The 20,898-nt window shown below is 35.6% G+C and overlaps 1 protein-coding gene and 1 long non-coding RNA gene across 2 annotated transcripts in view; both read left to right on the plus strand.

Annotated features, from left to right (window-relative positions):
- The window catches only part of LOC118277957 (uncharacterized), a 36,760-nt gene extending 22,580 nt beyond the window's left edge, over positions 1-14,180 (plus strand). The window contains exons 3-6 of the mRNA XM_035596997.2: positions 270-356; positions 9,231-9,479; positions 11,755-11,896; positions 13,119-14,180. Coding sequence (XP_035452890.2) covers positions 270-356; positions 9,231-9,479; positions 11,755-11,896; positions 13,119-13,330 — 690 coding nt within the window. The 3' untranslated portion in view covers positions 13,331-14,180. The remainder of the gene's footprint in view (positions 1-269; positions 357-9,230; positions 9,480-11,754; positions 11,897-13,118) is intronic.
- A 3,704-nt stretch (positions 14,181-17,884) lies between these two features.
- LOC126911718 (uncharacterized) lies at positions 17,885-20,632 on the plus strand. The gene is made up of 2 exons (XR_007706239.1): positions 17,885-18,241; positions 18,360-20,632. It is a non-coding gene; the product is annotated as an uncharacterized LOC126911718 (long non-coding RNA).
- The last annotated feature ends 266 nt before the right edge of the window (positions 20,633-20,898 follow it).

The following is a 20,898-nucleotide window of genomic DNA, read 5'->3' on the forward strand; positions in this document are numbered from 1 at the left end:
AAGGTCCTTCAAGTAGACACTAAATAGATTAACCGACTTGGTATTACATGGATCTCACAACTTTTGACGGTAGAAAGACTGAGCTGCGAGACTTGGGTTTTTTACAGGATGTTTTTGATGGGATGTATTCGACAACCGTTCAAATGCAATTTGTTTCAATTCTGTCATTTAAATTAGTGTTGAAATGCTATCATTTGTCTGAGGCGGACGTAATCGGTTGCTTAGCAACGTGAGACATTAAAATAACAATGTAATGTTTATGTTTCCAGCTGTCAAGTGTTGTGGATGTGGTCTGTCATCTATTGACAGTGGCTATTGTCACCAACGGCTTCCAATGTGACGTCAACAATGAGAGTGTGAGTAATATTCAATTATGTTATACTTACTGCTTTTTCCTTTTTTGTCGTAATGGAGCAGACGTATTACCTGATGGTAAGCAATCGCCGCCACCCATGGACACTTGAAACAACAGAGGCGTTACAAGTGCGTGCTTTTTGGGAGTTAGGAATTTAAGGGTTGTTGTTCGGGAATCGGGGATTGAGAAGATTGGAAAGGGGGGATTTGGGCGTCCTATAATATTATTTCGTATAATACAAATTGATATAACTTTTGTTTGTACTGATGAGGCTTACGTATAACAAGCTTACGTAATACATAGAAAATACGAGTCTGATGCATGAATTTATTATACCAAAATAAATTATTAATATATGAAATAAAATTCTGCGAAAGCATTATTATTGAAAAGTCGTTGGAAGCTATTTTCTGCAGAGGATTTCTTGTGACTGCTATTATTTTCTATTAATTATATCAAAAAATTATATACATTACATTAAAAAACGTTATGTAAAAGGATGATACCTTCTATCTATGGACAGTAGTCATTATAACCAACGAGTTCCTGTGTGGCTGTGAACAATATGAGCGTGTGTAACCTGATGATGTTGTTTTGTCTGAAAAACAATGGAAGGTCTCTCTGTCTCCAAGAGCTGGAGACTATTACATAATTTCTTAAGAGATTGTTATAAAATACTACCTCATTGTGACTGTGACATGAGTTAAAGAGTTAGGTATTGTAGCTTTTTTTCGTCATTTCTTAGTTAAGTTTATAGAGTCTGTGGTATGGTGGCCAGTATATTATGGCTTGTCGCTAGACCAGTTCCGTGCGTACGTGGGTAAAGAGCAATCAGACCACCACGAAAAGGGCCCAGTCCAGTACGGCTGATGCCCGACCCAGAGTTCTGGACTACGTAGCGGGTTTACCTAGGCTCCGGCTCAAAGAGTAGGAACGGGGTGATTTTTAGTCAGAAAGAGTCTGACAGTCCCTCTCGCCTCGTCCAAGGCGGGAGAAGTCATTGAATGATTTCCTCCCTTAAAAAAAGTATATACTATTATGGCTTCAGTCTTATCCCTATTAGATGAAGTTTACAAAATAGCTTACGAAAATTAGGTATTAGATATATTTATAACAGAAATGTACCACGCTAGTCCATTCATGCCATTTAAAACTTGAAATCGTCAAACTGTCCAAATTAGAATGTAAAAAAAAAGTTACTCAATGGCTTTTAGAACTAGATTACGAACAGACAGAACAACTACTCACTACTTTATGCTAGCGCATGTCATTGGTCACACATTCTCACAACATGGTATACATGCATGCGTACATCACTTCACACACAAATATGTATCACTTTTCACCACATACACACGCGCGCGCGCGCGTACACACACACATACACACACACACACACACACACATACACACACACATACACACACACACATACACACACACATACATACACACATACACATACACACACCCACACCCACACCCACACACCCACCCACCCACACACACACACACACACACACACACACACACACACACACACACACACACACACACACACACACACACACACACACTCATACAGATTGGTACTTTTTAAATTTTATTATTAACTAGCTTTTGCCCGCGACTTCGTTCGCGTGGAATAGTGACTTCCGGCAAATTTTTGGTTTTAACCACATAGCTCCCGATCTCGCGGGATCTCTTCAAAAATGAGATGTGGAAGATATTCCAGGGAACTCTTCAAAAATCAACATAATGAGCTCTGCGTTTGAATTTAATAGATGTATACTCACTTAGGGCAAAACATAGTTTTAAAACGGACTTAAACTAACTTAAAACTAAAGAAAGCTACGAATTACGAATTTATAACAATTAAAAAAAAAATATTATAACAACCTATCCTCTATGCTATAATAACCAAGCTTAAACTAAATAATTTAAAAGAAACGACTTAAATCTAATCTAATTAATTTATAAATTAGACTTACAATTTTATTAAAAAAACTAACTACAGTAACTACTAATAATCGATATCAAACTAAACCTACGTTAAATAGTTTAACCAAAAAACCAGGAAAACCCAACAAATAAACTTATTAATTGACAAATACAACGAAACCAATTTAGAATATACGAAACAGCAGGACCACTACAGACAAATAATCATACGACTGATAATACACTTTTTCTACGATAGTACCGAAGCGCTCGGCCGATACCCAACCAAATGAATGTAACGAAACCATAGCGCGATCTATTTCGATCCCAACGCCATCTATCGAGGATAAAGACAACTTGGATTATTTATTTATACTCCGTTCGGGCATTTTCTTTGTACTAAAAGTTTAATTATATTGATATTATTTTTTTCATACCTTTTTACTATTTATTTACTTTTTTCGATGAATTAAAACAATAACATGAACCGAAGTCGTGTAACGATCGACATAGAATTATCTATACTCCGTTAGAGCATTTTCTTTGTACTAAATGTTTTATTATATTGATATTATTTTTTTCATACCTTTTTACTATTTATTTACTTTTTTTCGATAAATTAAAACAATAACATGAACCGAAGTCGTGTAACGATCGACATAGAATTATTTATAAATAATTTATTTCTTATTTTTATTTTTTGATTTTTGAAATAAAAATATATCTATGTCCTTTCTAAGGTTCTAAACTATATCTGTACCAAATTTCAACCAAATCCGTCAAATAGTTGCGGAGATTAATGGTATAAGCATAGAATGTTCGACGTGATTCTTTAATTTGACATAACTTTTTTATTTATGAACCGATTGACATGAAACAAACACTAAATGTAAATTTAAGCATCCCACAATATATTCGTGAAAACCGCATCCAACTCGGATCAGCCGTTTCTGAGATTAGCGCGCACAGACGAACAGACAAACAGACAAACAGACAAACAGACAAACAGACAAACAGACAAAAAAAAAGTTAATTACATTTTTGGGTTCGACATCGACATAACAATAACCCCTGCTATTTTTTTTATTTTTATTTTCAATGTACAGACAGCACTTTTCTACGATTTTATTATATGTATAGATATAGATATTTTTTTCTATCTTTTTGTTTAGAAGAAGTTTTAGTTTTGTTTATTGAATTTACTTTCATATAAATTTATATAATTTATAAAATAATAGTCCATATCCGTGAGGGAAAGGCCAGGAGCCCATAGTACAGGTTTTCCTAGTTTGGGTTCCTGAATCCCACCACGTGTTATTTCAATTGTTTTAAACCTGGTCGTGTAACTTGCTACAGAATTTATTATACTATTAATTATTATTTAAGCTTAGTTTTTAAGACCAATGTCTGTATAAATATGGTGGAAAATAAATAAATTTTATTATTTTATTATTATTATTATTCAACAAGGCTATTATATTAAATGACGGATAAAAAATGGATGTCTAGTTTCACTACGAACATTTATATTTTCTATTATCTAAGACGTTCAGAAAAAAAATTTCGTCGCTAACATTTTATTAAACCAACTTCGCTTAACTGTTTTTACGTTGATAACTGTATTCCATAACAATGCAGGTTTTTATTATGTTCTAGGCGAAACTATAATAACTAAATATACACGGTGTAACAAAAAGGGGGTATACATATCAAGTGCACGGTTTCTAGATAACATAACAAACGATACGGAAAGGGTTTTTTAACTCATGTTTTCATGGAACGAAATTATGAATTTTTCCAATAAACAACATTCCAGAAACCGAACATCAAAATTAGGTAGATGCAAGTACTAGGCGATCAGATTTACAGAAGAAATGTTTCGTAATATTAGCGAATGACCCTTGTAGTGTTGTGATACGTTTGTATGATTTAAAATCAAGAACCATGCGACACCAAGTAATTGGTACCAGTTTTTTTTTAACGTATTTTGAGCTGAAACTTTGCGTAGAGATTCTATTCAATCTTAATTCTTCAGTGCGTCTTGATGTATATAGGTATTTTGTTACACGCTGTATACTCCATAAAAAATAAATGATCGTGATTTCATTTGTAATCGTTAATAGTTAAGTCGTGATCACATAAAAAACGTAATAAGTTAACTAACAGGCTTGAATCTACTCGTAACGCGTTGTTCGCACTACGTTAATATTTTAATTAAGTAGCGAGTAATTTAGTAGGCCTCTCTCTTTCTCTTTCTCTCATTGTCTCTCTCTCACTCTCTCTTTTTCTGTCCCAAAATTGTTCGCACTTCACTAGATTACTCGACTAATTGTTTGGTGTTCAGACTTAAGCTACTACTCGTAAACAGGGTATAAAAAGAGACAATCTAATTAGCCAGTTAGATGATAAAAAAATATTAGATACGGATTTTCTTAGGTTACAATTCTTATATCTATCTATAAGGTAGATTAACCGGCATTTTATATAAATGACTATTATCCCTACAACGCCTAATACTACGTACAAACTACATCAGATGACACACATAGGTACATGAAGAAAGAAAGAATTTAATAAACAAAAGAAGGTTTATAAAACATCGTTACGTATTTTATTGATACAGAAGGGCCATTACAATAAGTGTTATGGGTAAAAAGTAAATATAACATGATGACGTCACTCTATTTACCTAGTCTAAATTTCATCATCGTCTAAGCTACAAGATATTCACTGCCTCACATAAGTAGGCGTCTCCCAATGACTTCCAGATTTTTTTTTTCTTTAAAAAACGTTGCCCCACATTAGGATTTTCTCCTGTGTCGTAGGTGCGTTTACAAACATACAGTTCACATGCACATGACACCCAGACCCGAAACAACAATTTGTGGATCACACAAAGAGTTTCTCCGTGCGGAAATCGAACCCGCTATCCGTTGCGCGGCAGCCAGTTGCCCAGCCACCGCACCAACCGTGCAGTCATATAGAGATAGCTCAGTTGGAAGCGACCTGCATCCAATAGCTCCCTGACTGGAGCTGCGGACTACCTAGCGGGTTTACCGGGGCTCCGGCTCGAAAAGCAAGAGTAGGAACGGGGTAGTTTTTAGTCAGTAAGAGTCTGACACTCCCTCTCACCTCGCCCTGGCGAGACGGAGAGTCAGATTCTTACTTCCTCACATAAAAAAGCGGTCCCTGCGGCCTCCATCAGGTCGTCTGTCCACCTTGTGTGTAGACGTCTACTGACTGTGGCTATCAAACAACTTTAGATATAAAAAAAATAAGAAAAAAACATGTTTCTCACTCAAGTGGACTTGTGATTCGCGTCTATTTCTACGTAAAAAAACAACTGCTTAAATAAAAAACCTACAACTTAAGACAAATAGTCAATGGTAGCGGGTTAATTGAAATTCTAAGGCCATGAGTAAAAACAATATAATAATGATTGGACAATCCTTTAGTTATTGTTTTAAATTCCACTAAAAACAATTACCGATACGAATGAAGGAGTTTCTATTGTAATGGATCAATAACAAAAAGTAAAGCATTTTTTGTATTGTAAGACATAAATACTTTAAATTAGTTAACTCAAGCTGTTAAATACTTTAAATGCCTTTAGCATAACGTTCACAATTGTCTAAAGATTGATTTATTAACATATTTTTCCTATGGACCGTTTCGCGAAACGTTTTAATATTATGTACACGATTGTGTAATAAATATAACTAACTACATAACATAGATAACTCAAAAGTTTAACTGTATTACAAATCACATAAAATTACTGATATAATCTTTTTACAGTGAATTTCAGACCAAATCAATATTTTTCCGCCTGTAATAACCTACTTAATTAATAGTTCTTAGAATCTTTCAACCAATATGGTAGACAGAGGAAATATAGAAATAAGTTCTGTTACCACAAAATTGTGCTATACTTCTGCTACCTTTTGACATAAATTGGTGTAGATTTCGAAGAATTATTTCCATAAAGTATATTTATCCTTGTAATTGTAAACGGCTCATGCGTATATTAATATAACACAAATATTACAAATCTGGATAGTTTGTTTGTTTTTAATATTTGGATCGGAATCTCCTGAACGGATTTTGATGAAACTTGGTAGACAGACAGGGTATGAGCTGACTTGGGTGATAGGATCCTTTGGAGCCGTTTGATTGCTCGGTTGGCGCGGTGGTTGGGCAACTGGCTACCATGCAAATGTGTAGCGGGGACGATTCCCGCAAGGAGCAACTCTTTATTTATTATTTATTTATTTGTTAAAAGGTACATGTTAAAGAACTTATAATCTAGTGTACAGTCCGACAAAACTATATAACTAGTGTGTTCCATAATTTGTTATTTCGGGTCTGGGTGTCTTGTATACCTATGCGAAATTTTATGTTTGTAAACGCATCCACGATACAGGAGAAAATTCTAGTGTGGGCAGACGTTTTCTTTAAAAATAATAATATGGTTTTTAGAGACCAAAAGTGATACCTTCTTTGACGTAAATAGAATGATGTTACATACCTAAGCGTGTCACAGAACACCTGACACAAACCAGTCTAATTTTAAACAAAGATTTCCTCAAAGATAAAGAAAGAATGCCTCACAGTGTATAATGGCTGGTTATTATGCAGACATGCAATTTCCTGTCACAGCGGACATAATTAAATGTAATAAAACAATAATTATCTTTTGTCACCTACTAATTGCTAGTTTGTATCCGTAACAGATAGTATATAACTTGGTGTAATGTCAGATAGTCTGCACAAGCGTATGTAAGAGAAATACATAATGTGCAATCTGCATATAATTTAGAATTGTTATTCCAGTAGTTATTTTCATTCTAGTTTTTGCCCTCGACTACGTCCGCGTAGAATAATGATTATAATTTGGTCTTTTTATTTTTCTAAAATAAAAGTAGCCTAAGTTACTCCTTAGGGGTACATCAAATACATGCCAATAAACTTCTCCTGTCAAAATTGGGCGAGACGAGAGGGATTGTCAAAGACTCTTACCTGACTAAAAACCACCCCGTTCGTAATTTCTGCCCTTCAAGCCGGATACCTTCGGTAAACCCGATAGGTTGTCTGAAAGCTCCGAATCAGGCCCATATTACTATCGTGAAGTAGTGACGTAATGCTGCTACGTACTATTGGCCATTTTAAATGTACCAACTTCGCTTTAAGATATGAGGGTTGCCACAAAAATGATGGTGCAGTTAGCAATGCGCTCGTAGTGTTCCTGCATAGTGTCACAACTGTTGCAAGTGTACTTACTTAGACTTGGACCATTCCGCTTATCATGACTTTAATTGCTATCGATAATAGAGTGAACAAATCAGTTCATAAACCTCGATATAATCATAAAAAAAGGTGTACATACATAAAAAAAAACTCCTTCTTTTTGGGAAATCGGTTAAATAACAACTTCAAAAATAGAACCTGGTTACCAAATACCTAATTTCAGATTTAAAGTTAAAACCTATTACTAACTGCATTACAAAATTTCTGTAGGTAAGTTTACAATATATCTCTTTTCCTCAAAAGGTGGTACGATGTCGATTCTGCGTCATGCATAAATTAGCTTTATATGAGTGTCATCAGGGAACCGATCCTATGACCTTCCACGTCAGACCTGGACTTCTACGTAATTATTGTTATCTATTTAGTTTCGTTTCGCGTTAAAACAATTGTATTTGAGTTATACTACAACTAATGTTGTTGTATTTACCGGGAGTGAATTGAATACCTATGTGCTTAGAATAAATTCCGATCGATAGTCTGTTACATTTATTAGTCCCATTGTATTTGGAATTTATACTATTGCTAAGCCACTTTAAAAAATTTAAAGAAGTGTGGTGACACATGACGTAGTGACTGATGGCAGCACATAGACTGTAGACGAGCAAATCAACGGATGACGTTATTAAATCCTACATGTGAAGTTTACATGCGAATAAACATGGATAGAAAATAGAAAATCCCAACGAACAACAGTTGGGCAGAAAGCCTACCAAGTATGGTCACCTCGCCTGGTCGGAGTATCCGCCTTTTCTTTGGGAACTTTACTCTCTGTTCCCTAAAGTTGTGACCCCAATGTGATAAGTAATAATACTCAATACTAGTTTATCTTGTTAGGTTAAAAAAAAAACTTAACATATTATATAAAAAAAACTAAAATACTTAAATAAATCTCGATTTCCAAGTCACGCCATCGCGGTAACCAGTAACACAAAAACCAACTGCAACAAATGAGATAATCGTATTATTATTTTTTACTGTGAACCTGATTTTTTGGACGGATTTGTGGACGAGTTTTATTCCATTCTCTTTTCTTCCAAAAGCCTCATCACAGATGACTATATACTATAAAAAAAATTACTACTTACCTTTTTTTTCGTCACGTCACTCTTTTAATCCCCGAAGGGATAGGCAGAGGTGCACTCTATGGCACATAATGCCAATGTACATCCGCATTTCATAATTTCGTTAGTCCCATGTAATAGGTGGTGAGCCTATTGCCATATACCGGGCACATTTCCAGACTCCGTGCAACTACTGAGAAATTTTGGAAAAACCGAAAAAAAACCAGTATTACTTCGCCCGACCACGCACTTGCAACCACTCGGTCAACGAGGAAGTCAAAACAAAAAAAAATAATTTTATTGTAACTTTCGTGAGACATACTAAATTAATTATTATGTTATCGGCTTACTCACGTAATGTTTTGACGAGAAACTCGACTAGTTTCAAGCCATGCTAGAGGCTCATATTCATGAGCAGCATTCTGCGACACACGACGCGGCGATTGTCTTGAAACTAGTCGAGTTCCTCGTCAAAACATTACGTGAGTAACCCGATATCATAATAATAAAAAAAAAATACCTATGCAAAAGAAACACTAAAATAACCACAATTTTTTCTTCAACAGCTGCAAGCGATCTCCATACCCTGGCTGGAACCGCTCCTGATCGTCCTAAACCTCGGCACCCATGGCTTCTACCCATACCCTCGCGTCTTCCGCAACCAGTACCACATCTACGTGGAACAGATGTCCGTGGCTTCCGAACCTAAGTGCTACCCTGGGATGCTGCACATCTACCTGATAGATCTTCTCAACTTCCTCATCAACCTCATCTGGCTAAGGATCGTGGTCTCTTATGTTGGGGCTGTACACAAGGTAATTTATATTTCACATTATTATGTGTGTCCCATTAGTATCTTTTTTGGTATCGCATTAATATTTATACTTTCGAACAACTGGCTGTGGTGCAACGATTTGTGGTTTCGTGTGGTGCAATTCTAATACTTACATTTACATTTTATCAAAATTAGTCCAGTCGTTTTAGCATCTAGAGTTCATTGACATACGGGCTCCGGCTACTATATCAAGCTATGTAAACCAGTATAAACAGACCGTCGAATGTATGGAAAGATCGTACAAAGCGAGACTATGATAAATTGGTTATTTTTACAGCGTAGACATCGAAATATAGTCTGTGTTGTCCATGTATTTTTTAGAGGTGTGAAAGTAACGAGAAAAAGCAAACCCGTATGTATTCGTTACTATAAAAATGAGTACTCGTTACTATCGTATCGTTACGTTACTCGTTACTTTTGGTGCATCAGTATTACCCAACGAAACGAATCCATTCGTATATCGTATCGTTTGGTACGCGTATAGTAACTGCAAATGAACTTTTGAAATTCACGGAATCTAAATTATAATGAAAAAGCAACAAATGTGTCTAACTTATTTATTGACAAAAACATTTTACAACAAAAATCTTTTATATTAAATGAAAATATATTTTAAACAACAACAATATTTTGTTCGTAAAATGAAATTAGATATATTAAATAAAAATGTATTTTAAACTACAAATATCTTTTGTTCTTAAAATGAAATTAAACATATTAAATAAAAACAATGTTAAACAAATCAAAAACTATTTTTAAACTGCATCCCTAATTATAATATCGATTCCTAAGCCTCATGCTTAGTAACACAGTTTCGGTTAAATACGAGGAACGAGATCGTGCGAGTAACGAAATACATTCGAGAGTAACGTTTCGTTACTCGGTACCAGAGGGCGCACCCGTTACTCAGTACCGAATACATACGGTTTGCTACACCTCTAGTATTTTTATCGATATAATAGGATAAATGACTAATTTATATTTTAATGTCCGTCTTGTAGATTATTTTAAAATATTTGACACGTATTTTTTATTTTCTTTCGAAAACAAATACTTTCGAATATATATATATCGATTTTAAATATCGCGGGACACCATTTCTAGGTACGTTTTATATGTAGAAATGACGAATTTACTCCCATTCTTAAACTTTGATTCGTTTTATCAACGTATTGTTATCTTATATGACAAAATAAAAACATACGTATCTAATATTTTTCTGTTACCTAATTGACGGACTAAATAGATTATTAATTTTCATACCCCGTCATCATTCCTATTTCTTGTGTGACCACCAAGTACTAAACTAGAGTTTTAGATCGAAAATGTTATTTTGAAACTAATTCAATTAAGGATGATTGTGAAACAAATGATCTGGTTCTAGTCGATTGGCTAGATTTCTATTGCTCAATTCAAGACCTATTCAAAAGATAAAATCTCCACGAACAAAAGATTTCAAACACTTCAAGAATTTAAACAAGAACAATCTTAAAATCAATCTTAAAGTCTTATTGTCATTTATTGTAATCAGTAAATCAATGAGTTTGTGGTGTTCAAGTATTTAAACAATCTCTCCATGTAGTTACAGCTATTTAACTCTGAATATTATTACATTATTTGGTCAATTATGTTAATTATGTCAACCATTGATTTAATAGCGTACAATAAAAGGAAATGAATGTGTGGTCGTGACCACTTTCCATCGTATCGTAGTAGTAAATGTAAAAGGTTTTCAGCGTTTTGGTTACTCTTTTACCCAAAACCTATTGAACGGGTCTAAATTTTTGGCACACATGTAGATTGTGGTCTGGATTAATACATATACATACTTTTTGGACTAAGGGGGAGGCCTTTGTTCAGCAGTGGACCTCTCTCGGCTGATGATGATGATACTTTTTATACCTGTAATAAAGGCGAAGTCGCTGGCAGAACTTAAGCTATAAGCTAAACTTATAATTAAGTTGTTATTTATAATTTAAAAAAATTCAAAAGTTACCTCACACTAGGATTTTTTGCTATGTAATGAGTGCGTTTATAAACATATAGTTCTGAGTCTAGGTTTGTTGTGTGTCATCAAACCCAGTCCCAGAATAACAATTTGTGGATCATACAAAGAGTTGCACCCGCGACACTGCACAGCAACCAGTTACCCAGTCACTGCACCAACTGTGCATTCCTTCATTATTAGTTTCAAGTCCAAATAAAATATTCCATTCAATGTTTTAACTAATAACAAATCTCTCTTTCCTAAACAGAAAAACCCTGAACCCATGCGTATGTTCCTGAGCCTCTCTGTGGTGAAGCTGGTGATGCAGGCCATGTACTTCGGCTACCAGCCCTTCTTCTACGATGTCTACACCATTGAAACCGTCTGGTTCCTGAAACTCACTGATATCTGTAAGTATAGCTTTTTTTATGGAACACGCCGGTAAACGAGCAAACGTATCACCTGATGGTAAGCAATTGCCGCCGCCCTTGGACACTTGAAACACCAGAGGCGTTACAAGTGCGTTGCCGGCTTTTTGGGGTTAGGAATTTAAGGGTTGTTACGGAATCGGGGATTGGGAAGATTGGGAAGGGGGCAATTGGGCCTCCGGTAACCTCACTCACACAACGAAACACACGCAAGTGCTGTTTCACGTTGGTTTTCTGTGAGACCGTGGTATCACTCCGGTCGAGCCGGCCTCTCCCACACTTAAAACATTAGAAACTGGAACAGAAACCACCCACTTACTAATATATTTTCATTCAATCAATGACAGCATAGGCTGCATCATAGCAGTGTTCCTAATACAATCCCATTAAATAATAATATGAAAATACAAACAAAATAGTATTTGCCCAACCAAATATTTATCTACACATCCCAATGTATGCTCTCACACTCCATCTTTGCATTCTGAATACATTTTAATTATACGCACACATTTGGTTGACACACGATTTCGATTAAATTTTGACCGTCGACACATATTAATGCATGTTTCCAATGCACCTGTTTATGTTATTTTGAATTTATTAGCCGACAGTAATTTGAATAATGCGAATATAGGCAATAATAATAATTTAATCTGGCGTATGCTGATTCACACATGTTTCGAACTAAGTAGAAAAGCAATGCATGCTCTAATTAAAATGTCCATAATACCATAAAAGCAGTAGATAAACTCTATTAGGGCTTTTTTAAGGGAGGAATAATCATCCAATGACTCCTTCTCCCACTTTTCGAGCCAGAGCCCCGGTAACCCCAACAAGGTAGTCCGCAGATCCGAATCAGGTTTTTAACACACGTTTTGTGCCACTAAATATTATAAATCTCCATATTATGAATTCGAGCCTAATACGCTAACTCTTAAACCCAATAATCTTATCCCTAATACGACTCCAACTTTAGAACCACATCAAAGTCGAAATCGAAGCATTTATTTCAATTAATCTTTAATTAGGTACTTTTGAAACGTCAAATTGTCCATCAGTCTGTTTGTCAGTGAAGCTAGGTGCTCATTCCAATGTGTAACTTCGAATGGAAAAGAACTAGAAAGAAACTCAATCGCTACATATTAAGACCTCGGCAAACTTTTCAGCAAACTCAATTTTAATTCTTATATTTTTCTTCCAGTGATCGCAGTATTCTTCCTGATAATAGTGCAGAAGTATACCAAAGCCTTAAGACTGGAGAAGGCAGCTACTCAGAACATTGAAAAACCACCATCATACATCGAATGCCTGATCAACGGTCACGTACGTCCACCAAGCTATGAGCTCAAAGACGAAGTGACAATCGTTGATGAAGAAAGAAAACAGAACGTTGAAAACGCCGACAAGTCCTGATTGGTCTAAACACAAATTATTCAAAGGCATAGTTCTAAGAAACGCATGCTATTGGCTACTATAATATTACTAAACAAAAGTTAGTTAGAGATGAATGTAATTTTACTAAGAAGTATTAAGCACTTATGATTTTTAGAACCTAAAAATCTTGTCAAAGTTAATAGATGAGCCTTAAGATTTGCCCTTTGTTCTGTTAACATATATTTTTATTATGTAAAGTTATTGTAGTAACGGTTTCATCAGCTCTCATCGTTTCTTTTTATCTTAGTTTAAGTTCACCCGAAGAGGATGTCTTAAAAAAATCTTCTTCAAAATTAGCAAAGTTTTTAACTATTGTTCCTGCTCTAATTTCAAGACTTATTATTATATTGGTAGTGATATTTTCGTGTCCAACATTTTGGCCATGAAAAGGGCTTTTAGAAGAGCAACTGTTAGCAGTTATTTAGTTAGATTCTGCGAAATAATTCCAATTATATCGTCAAAACTAATCTGACGCTCTCCTATTTTAATCAAATCCGGAATTAATTGGTTTCAACTGAAATAAACCGGTTCAAGCCAGTTCTAACCGGGTTGATCTTGTACGTTCCGGTAAATTTGAAATCTCGTTTAGTTCGTATTGTTATTATTTGATAAGATTAAGAATTGTATTCCTATCCTTATGTTAAGTTTGTGTAAGTATTCTCTAAAGCTAGAACTATAGAGGTATCTATGTTATATTGTGGTCTGCACAGATAGATCTCCGTGATATTCCGTTTTTCTCGATTGATTTTATTAATGAAATGAATATATCGAATGAAAAATTGTATTTAGTAACGAATTCTTATTTAATAAATTTATTCGAATTATTGTATTGGTTTGTTTTTAACTTTCGCTTTCAACGTTCTATAAAATACATTTGCATTATGTGTAATTATGCCAATGCCCTCTATTATGACCTGGCTCCGTGTTTTATTGCTTTTTCTTCAATTTAAAGTCCTAGGAATCCCACATGAGACCTAGTGAGGAACCGAGCTAGAAACCAATGGAGATCTAAAATAAACACTGCTAATAACTACATGGGTTAAACTAGGTAAACTATATTCAACTCGGTATAATCGATTCATTTGTTTGATTACGGAACAATCGATTACAGTTATGGGTCACGATAATAGTGGAATGTAATCGACATGCTATGCTGAGTGTCCAGTTATGGCAATTACTTCTCTTAAAATCGATAAACTACATTGGCGAAGCGTATTTCTATCGAGTCTTGAAGTATTGATAATTCAAGTAGATGTAACATTACTTTTTCAGTACCCTTAGTACGAGTTTGCTTTACGTTTAAAGTAATGGAAACGAGAGCGCGTTCGGCACTCTGATTGGTTGGTTTATTCGAGCCGGCCAATCAGAGCGCTTCATCGACATGAAGAGTCTCATTGTGACTCGAAACTATTAGAGCTTTTCCTTATGAATATACTCACGTATATTAAATGTGATTTTTATTAAGTTAATTTAGTATCTCACGATAGTTATTATAAAAATATATCTACCTTTATACACGCCGATACAACACTACTTAATTATAACACTAACTTAAAATCCCACACTAACTAACTAACAAACATTTAGTCTGAATCATAGCCAAACCATTTGCCAAAGTGGGAATCCGCTTTAATTTTATTTACAAAGCATTATTACCTGTTGGGTTCAGTCCAAGAATAGCGCAACTTCAGCTAAATCTCTGATTTAAATGAGATGCGCTTATGGCAATGGTATGAGGGGATGCTGCGTTTTAATATTTCCCTGAGTTATTGTTATGGCCTTAAAGTGGGAGGGTTTGGGATTAAAATTAAGGAGTTGGAGTTTTTGAGCTATTTGTCTTGATGTCTTTGCAGCTTTGTACTTTAGTTTGAAGCCTTAGTAGAATAGAACTTGTAGAGGAGTAAATAACTAGACGCTTTAGTAAGAAATGTATGGATTATTGCAGCTATATATTCGCTTCAGAGAAGAAGAAAATGAGGTGTTGAGATGACTAGGTCTCATTAAAAACTAGATTGTTTGTAACAAAAATGGGCAAATGCTTTGAGGATTTTCGTAAGCAAAATAAAGAAATGAACGCTAAAATGCTTTGAAAGCCTTTTTACAGACACATTCATTGATTAAAATTAGTTTTATTCAAATACTGAAACGATTAACATAGCCAAACTCTATATCCCCGAAGATATCAAAAGTAAAGTATCCTTGAAAAAATTTTAATAACCCCCAAAAAAGAGCAAAAAAACCAACTAAAACCATAAATCTTAAAAATACCACCAACGAGGAAAGCCACAAAATTATACCATACCGTAAGTAACGTACACACGCTTACACAAAAAGCTAAACAAAACCAATATAAACTGACCTTTGAACGTACAGAGAGATCATACAAAGCGGGACCAAGATAAACTGGTTCGAATAGCTTGATGTGAAGCGAATGTATACCTGGAATCTATCCAACCTGAATTCCAGTAGATTTCGCGGCAAGCTCAGGTATTTCATAACACGCCCGTATTAATTTCTATTACACTGTTTCTGAAAGGTACACTAAGCGAAATGTCTGTTTACTGTTTTAACCTGAAATTATAAAGAGGTAGGTGCTTGCTTCTTAGATATTTTGGTGCGATGTTTTCAAAGGGGGTTGTTCAATTAATTTCAAAGGGATCTCTTGTGCATTGATGTTGTAATTATAGCTAGCTTTAATCGTAGCTACGTATTGTTTGGGAAATAGTGTGGATTAGGGTGTAGACGATTTGGTTGTGGATAAGGAATGGTGTGTTTGTGTTGTGGAGGAAAGTTTGTTAAAATTTTTGGTGTATCTTAATCTTGCATTTTTACCCGACGGCAAATGGAGAATGATAATGACAAAATACTTAAAAACTTCTTAAAATATATTTTTTTTTGTGGTATAAGCCGGTAAACGAGCAGACGGATTACAATGGTAAGCAATCGCTGCCCAACATGGAACCCAAAACACCAGAGGCGATACAAGTGCGTTACCGGCCTTTTGGGGGTTAGGAGTTTAAGGGTTGTTGGGGAATCGGGGATTAGGAAGATTGTGAATTAGTGGGGGTAATTGGGCCTCCGGTAACCAAACACAACGCAATGGAAGCGGTGTTTCACATCGGTTTTTCTATGAAGCCATGGTAATCTCCTTCTAACATATAACATTTAAAACTAAACGCCTTTTCCTACCACATTTATTAGAGAATTAAAAAAAATATATAAGGACGAATTTAGACGAAGATCTTAATATACCACCAAAAAGAGGCACCAATTTAAGTCACTAAAAGCACAAATAGAAATGTGCTAAAATAAAACATAAGACGAGAATTTAAAATAGAATCTTTATATAAATGGCTAATTCGGTTTGGTAATCTTAAATACCGAGATAAGTCTACAGTGTACAAGTATTTCATTGAGAATTTCTTCAAGTCTCGCAAATCATTTATTACTTTGGCTCAGCAACGTCTGTCGTTATGGGAACAATTTTATAAGCCGAATACCGAATTATTATTCTTTGAATTCCTATCTTATTGTTTTTCGGGATTATTTTCTTTCGCCTCTTACTTTTTTTATTAATATTAATCGACAAATGAAGTCGTCACATTCTTGGTTGATTCTCTTTTTATTTGTCCGTGCAAAAGATGGATAAATGATTTTTATTTTTATCCGAAGAAGCATTGTTCCTTTTAAAATTGCTTCTCGATTTTACATTCAAGGATTTGATATGGCTATGAGCTGGTATTAGAACTTATTGGACACATCCAAACAAAACACGCGCACATACACATTCACATACATACACTACACACACATACATAAAATAATTATACAATTTCGTAATTAGTATTATATAAAGAAAAAAACTTTTTTTTACTTACATTAATTTTTTCAGCCAAATCCGAAAAGCGTAGAAGATAAACCTCACACTTACAAAAAGCTCTTATGTCCACTATAATACAAACGCATGTACAAAAGCATCCAAAACATCTAGCAACACAAAACCTCCACTAACATCACGCTACTTGACACTGTAAGTGGTCAGTTTGTTAGTAGAAGCCATTAATCAGGAAACAGGTGCAAAACACTGATTACTGGGACAGCTCTATCTAAAAAGCTTTGTGTTTAAAAGCCTAATTGAGATGTTGTGTTCTTTGACTAGTATCAGGTACGTTTTATAAAGAGCAGTACCTATTTTTGGAGGCTTCAAAAAAGTTTTAGTTTTTATTCAACTGCGGGCCGGGTTAATGTGTATAGTTTTAGTTTTCAAATGCTAAAAATAGCTATGTCCGATGTATGTGTGATTGAAAAAGAGTAACCTATAGAGTTTCTTGCTCGTTCTTTTCTTTCCATAGGATCTACTCTTTGAAACGTTCAAATAGCTTCTCTAGATGACTTGATGTGAACTACCTATCATTTTTAGTATGGGAATACACATAAATAAAAATATCTTATTATTTATTTTGTAAAATATTGTGTATGTATAACGAACGAAATACAAATTCATTATCATAATATGACCTACAAATTGATTTTTAAACGGTTTTATTTAGCTCACCCCGTTTGTTTTATTCTTTCTTGGGTCAAATTTAGTAATTCAAATTTCACACTCTTCCTGTCAACCGATTAATCTGAAATTTTGTGTACACTTTGGATTTTGGTGACAATACAATTATGTTTATTCATTATCATTATAAATTCAAGATGGCCGCCGCTACAAAATGGCGGATAATTTAGGTTTTATTAATCCCATCAATATGGGTATCAAATGAAAGGGCTCAACAAGCAGAATACAATATACTATAAAAAAATTAAATCTAAGATGGCGGCCGTTACAAAATGGCGGATAACGTAGGTTTTATCAATCCCATCAATATGGGTATCAAATGAAAGGTCTCAACAAGTAGAATACAATTTACTATACAAAATTGAAATCTAAGATGGCCGCCGCTACAAAATGGCGGACAATTTAGGTTTAATTAATCCCATCAATATGGATATCAAATGAAAGGGCTCAACAAGCAGAATACAATATACTATAAAAAAATTAAATCTAAGATGGCGGCCGTTACAAAATGGCGGATAACGTAGGTTTTATCAATCCCATCAATATGGGTATCAAATGAAAGGTCTCAACAAGTAGAATACAATTTACTATGCAAACTTGAAATCTATAATGGCCGCCGCTCTGGGCTCGCTGTTATAGCAGCGGTAAGTCCCCTCTTTGAGGAGTGGCTAGAGAGGCGTCACGGCGTCCTCACCTACCGCCTGACGCAGGTGCTTACTGGACACGGAAGTTTCGGTAGGTACCTGTTTCGGATTCGGCGGGAGGAAACGCCCGGGTGTCGTCATTGCGAGGACCACCCGGAGGACACGGTGGAGCATACAGTAGCGGTGTGCCCTGCATGGGTTGAGCACCGCCGTGTCCTTAGAGATGTGATCGGCGACGGTGACCTCTCGTGTCCGGCCCTGGTTCAGGCCATGGTGCGGAGCGAGGGGGAATGGGACGCCGTCTCCTCCTTCTGCGAAGCAGTCATGCTAGCTAAGGAGGAGGCGGAGCGCGTGAGGGAACGATCCTCCTCATGCCCCAGCCGCTGCAGAAGACACTCCGGGCGTTGGGGATCGCGTGACGATTCCCGGCCACCGTAAGTGCGGGTCTGTGGACGACGAGCAAGGGTAGCTCGCCGCCCGAACAGAACCAGACCCGTGCGTACGGCGCGTCGCGTTCCGCGCGCACCTCAAAGAGCCAGACCACCACAGATGGGGCCCAGTAGGGCTGATGCCTGATCCGGAGCTGCGGACAACGTAAAAGGTTACCGGGGCTCCGGCTCAAAGCAGGAGAAGGAAGGTTTTTAGTCAGTAAGAGTCTGACACTCCCTCCCGCCTCACCCAAGGCGGGAGAAGACATTGGATGATTTTCCGCCCTCAAAAAAAAAAAAAAAAAAAGATGGCCGCCGCTACCAAATGGCTGATAACAATTTTTTATCAATCCCAACAATATGGGTATCAAATAAAAGGGCTTGACAAGAAGAATACAGTGCACTATACAACCTCAATATTTAAGATGGGCGCAGCCACTAAATGGCGTATAATAATAAGATTTAAATTTAGAAATTGAATCTGTAATTTAGGTACCTACTTATCTGATTAATCCAGCCTGAATCCACCACCCAAGTCAAGATTTTGTATCGTGTTGAGGACTGCGTGGCGTTAGGGTGGCTAAAAATGATACGTCGTTAGCGGTACACCACCCAAGTTAAGGTGAAAGGTTAAAACGTGCCGAGAACTGTATGGCATTAGGGTGGATAAAAATGATATGTCGTTAGCGTTTTCCCCTCAAGACTCAGGCGCATCTTGTAGGTGCGAAACTGTTTGAAGAAGGTCAAGCCTACGTGGCTCTTAGTAGAGTAAGATCTTTGCAGGGACTATGTATAGAGGAGTTGGACTGCAATAAACTAACGGGCAACAAACCTTGCAATAATGAAGCACTAAATGAATTAAACAGAATGCGAAATAAAAACTAAAAACTAGAAAATAAAAATAGGTAAAAAAACTTTTTAAGTTAAACGGTTTTATGTGAAACATACATTGCAATGTTTAAGATAAATGTACTAAAAACCAAAAAATAATAAAATAGATACAGTCGTGGGAATTATAAATATATGCATAGACTAGACTAAAATAAAACCGTGGGGCACGTCAATTGTCTACAAATTATCGACTTAATGTGCGATAGAAGAATCGTTTAATTCGTCGTTAGGCAGTTGGCAGACGGTGAGGAAATTACTTACTTACTATGGATTTTCTTGCTCATGGATATTCCAATAGTTTTACACTCCATGTAAATAAAAGAGATGTCTCAACTAGTTTATTATTGGACATTCACACTGCTGGCTGGCGAGGAATCGTTTCACTGCTCGTAGTTTGTCTTTAATCGACAAAACATGCGATAAAAGTATCGCTCAACACTATGAAGCCCTAAAACTCGCTTATAATCGAGCTTGCCAACTTGTTAACAAATTCTAGCCCTACTTATCACACGTCCATCGTTGTCGGTTGAACAACTGCCTAATTATAGTGTAACATTACAAAACAAACATTTTAATCAACGATTGACGTGCCCCACGGTTTTATTTTAGTCTAGTCTATGCATATATTTATAATTCCCACGACTGTATCTATTTTATTATTTTTTGGTTTTTAGTACATTTATCTTAAACATTGCAATGTATGTTTCACATAAAACCGTTTAACTTAAAAAGTTTTTTTACCTATTTTTATTTTTATTTATATGTAGCTACTTACGTCATGGAGAATTTGACTTACTAGTTTGGGGAAACTAGTAGAGCTTTTCTCCATTAATTTACGTGAGTAAATCGTTATTTTAGTTAATTTAGTAAGACTCACGATAGTTATTATAAAAAAAATTAAAAACGCTATGCAACGCTGCCCACACTTTTATGGGACAAAACAATATAAATTAAAGTAGATACAACTCTGTGTTAAGTCTCCTGTACTAGTTTAAATTTGCATAACCTCGAAATAAACGC

The sequence above is a fragment of the Spodoptera frugiperda genome, chromosome 18 (genome assembly GCF_023101765.2).
Source record: "Spodoptera frugiperda isolate SF20-4 chromosome 18, AGI-APGP_CSIRO_Sfru_2.0, whole genome shotgun sequence".
NCBI lineage: Eukaryota > Metazoa > Arthropoda > Insecta > Lepidoptera > Noctuidae > Spodoptera > Spodoptera frugiperda.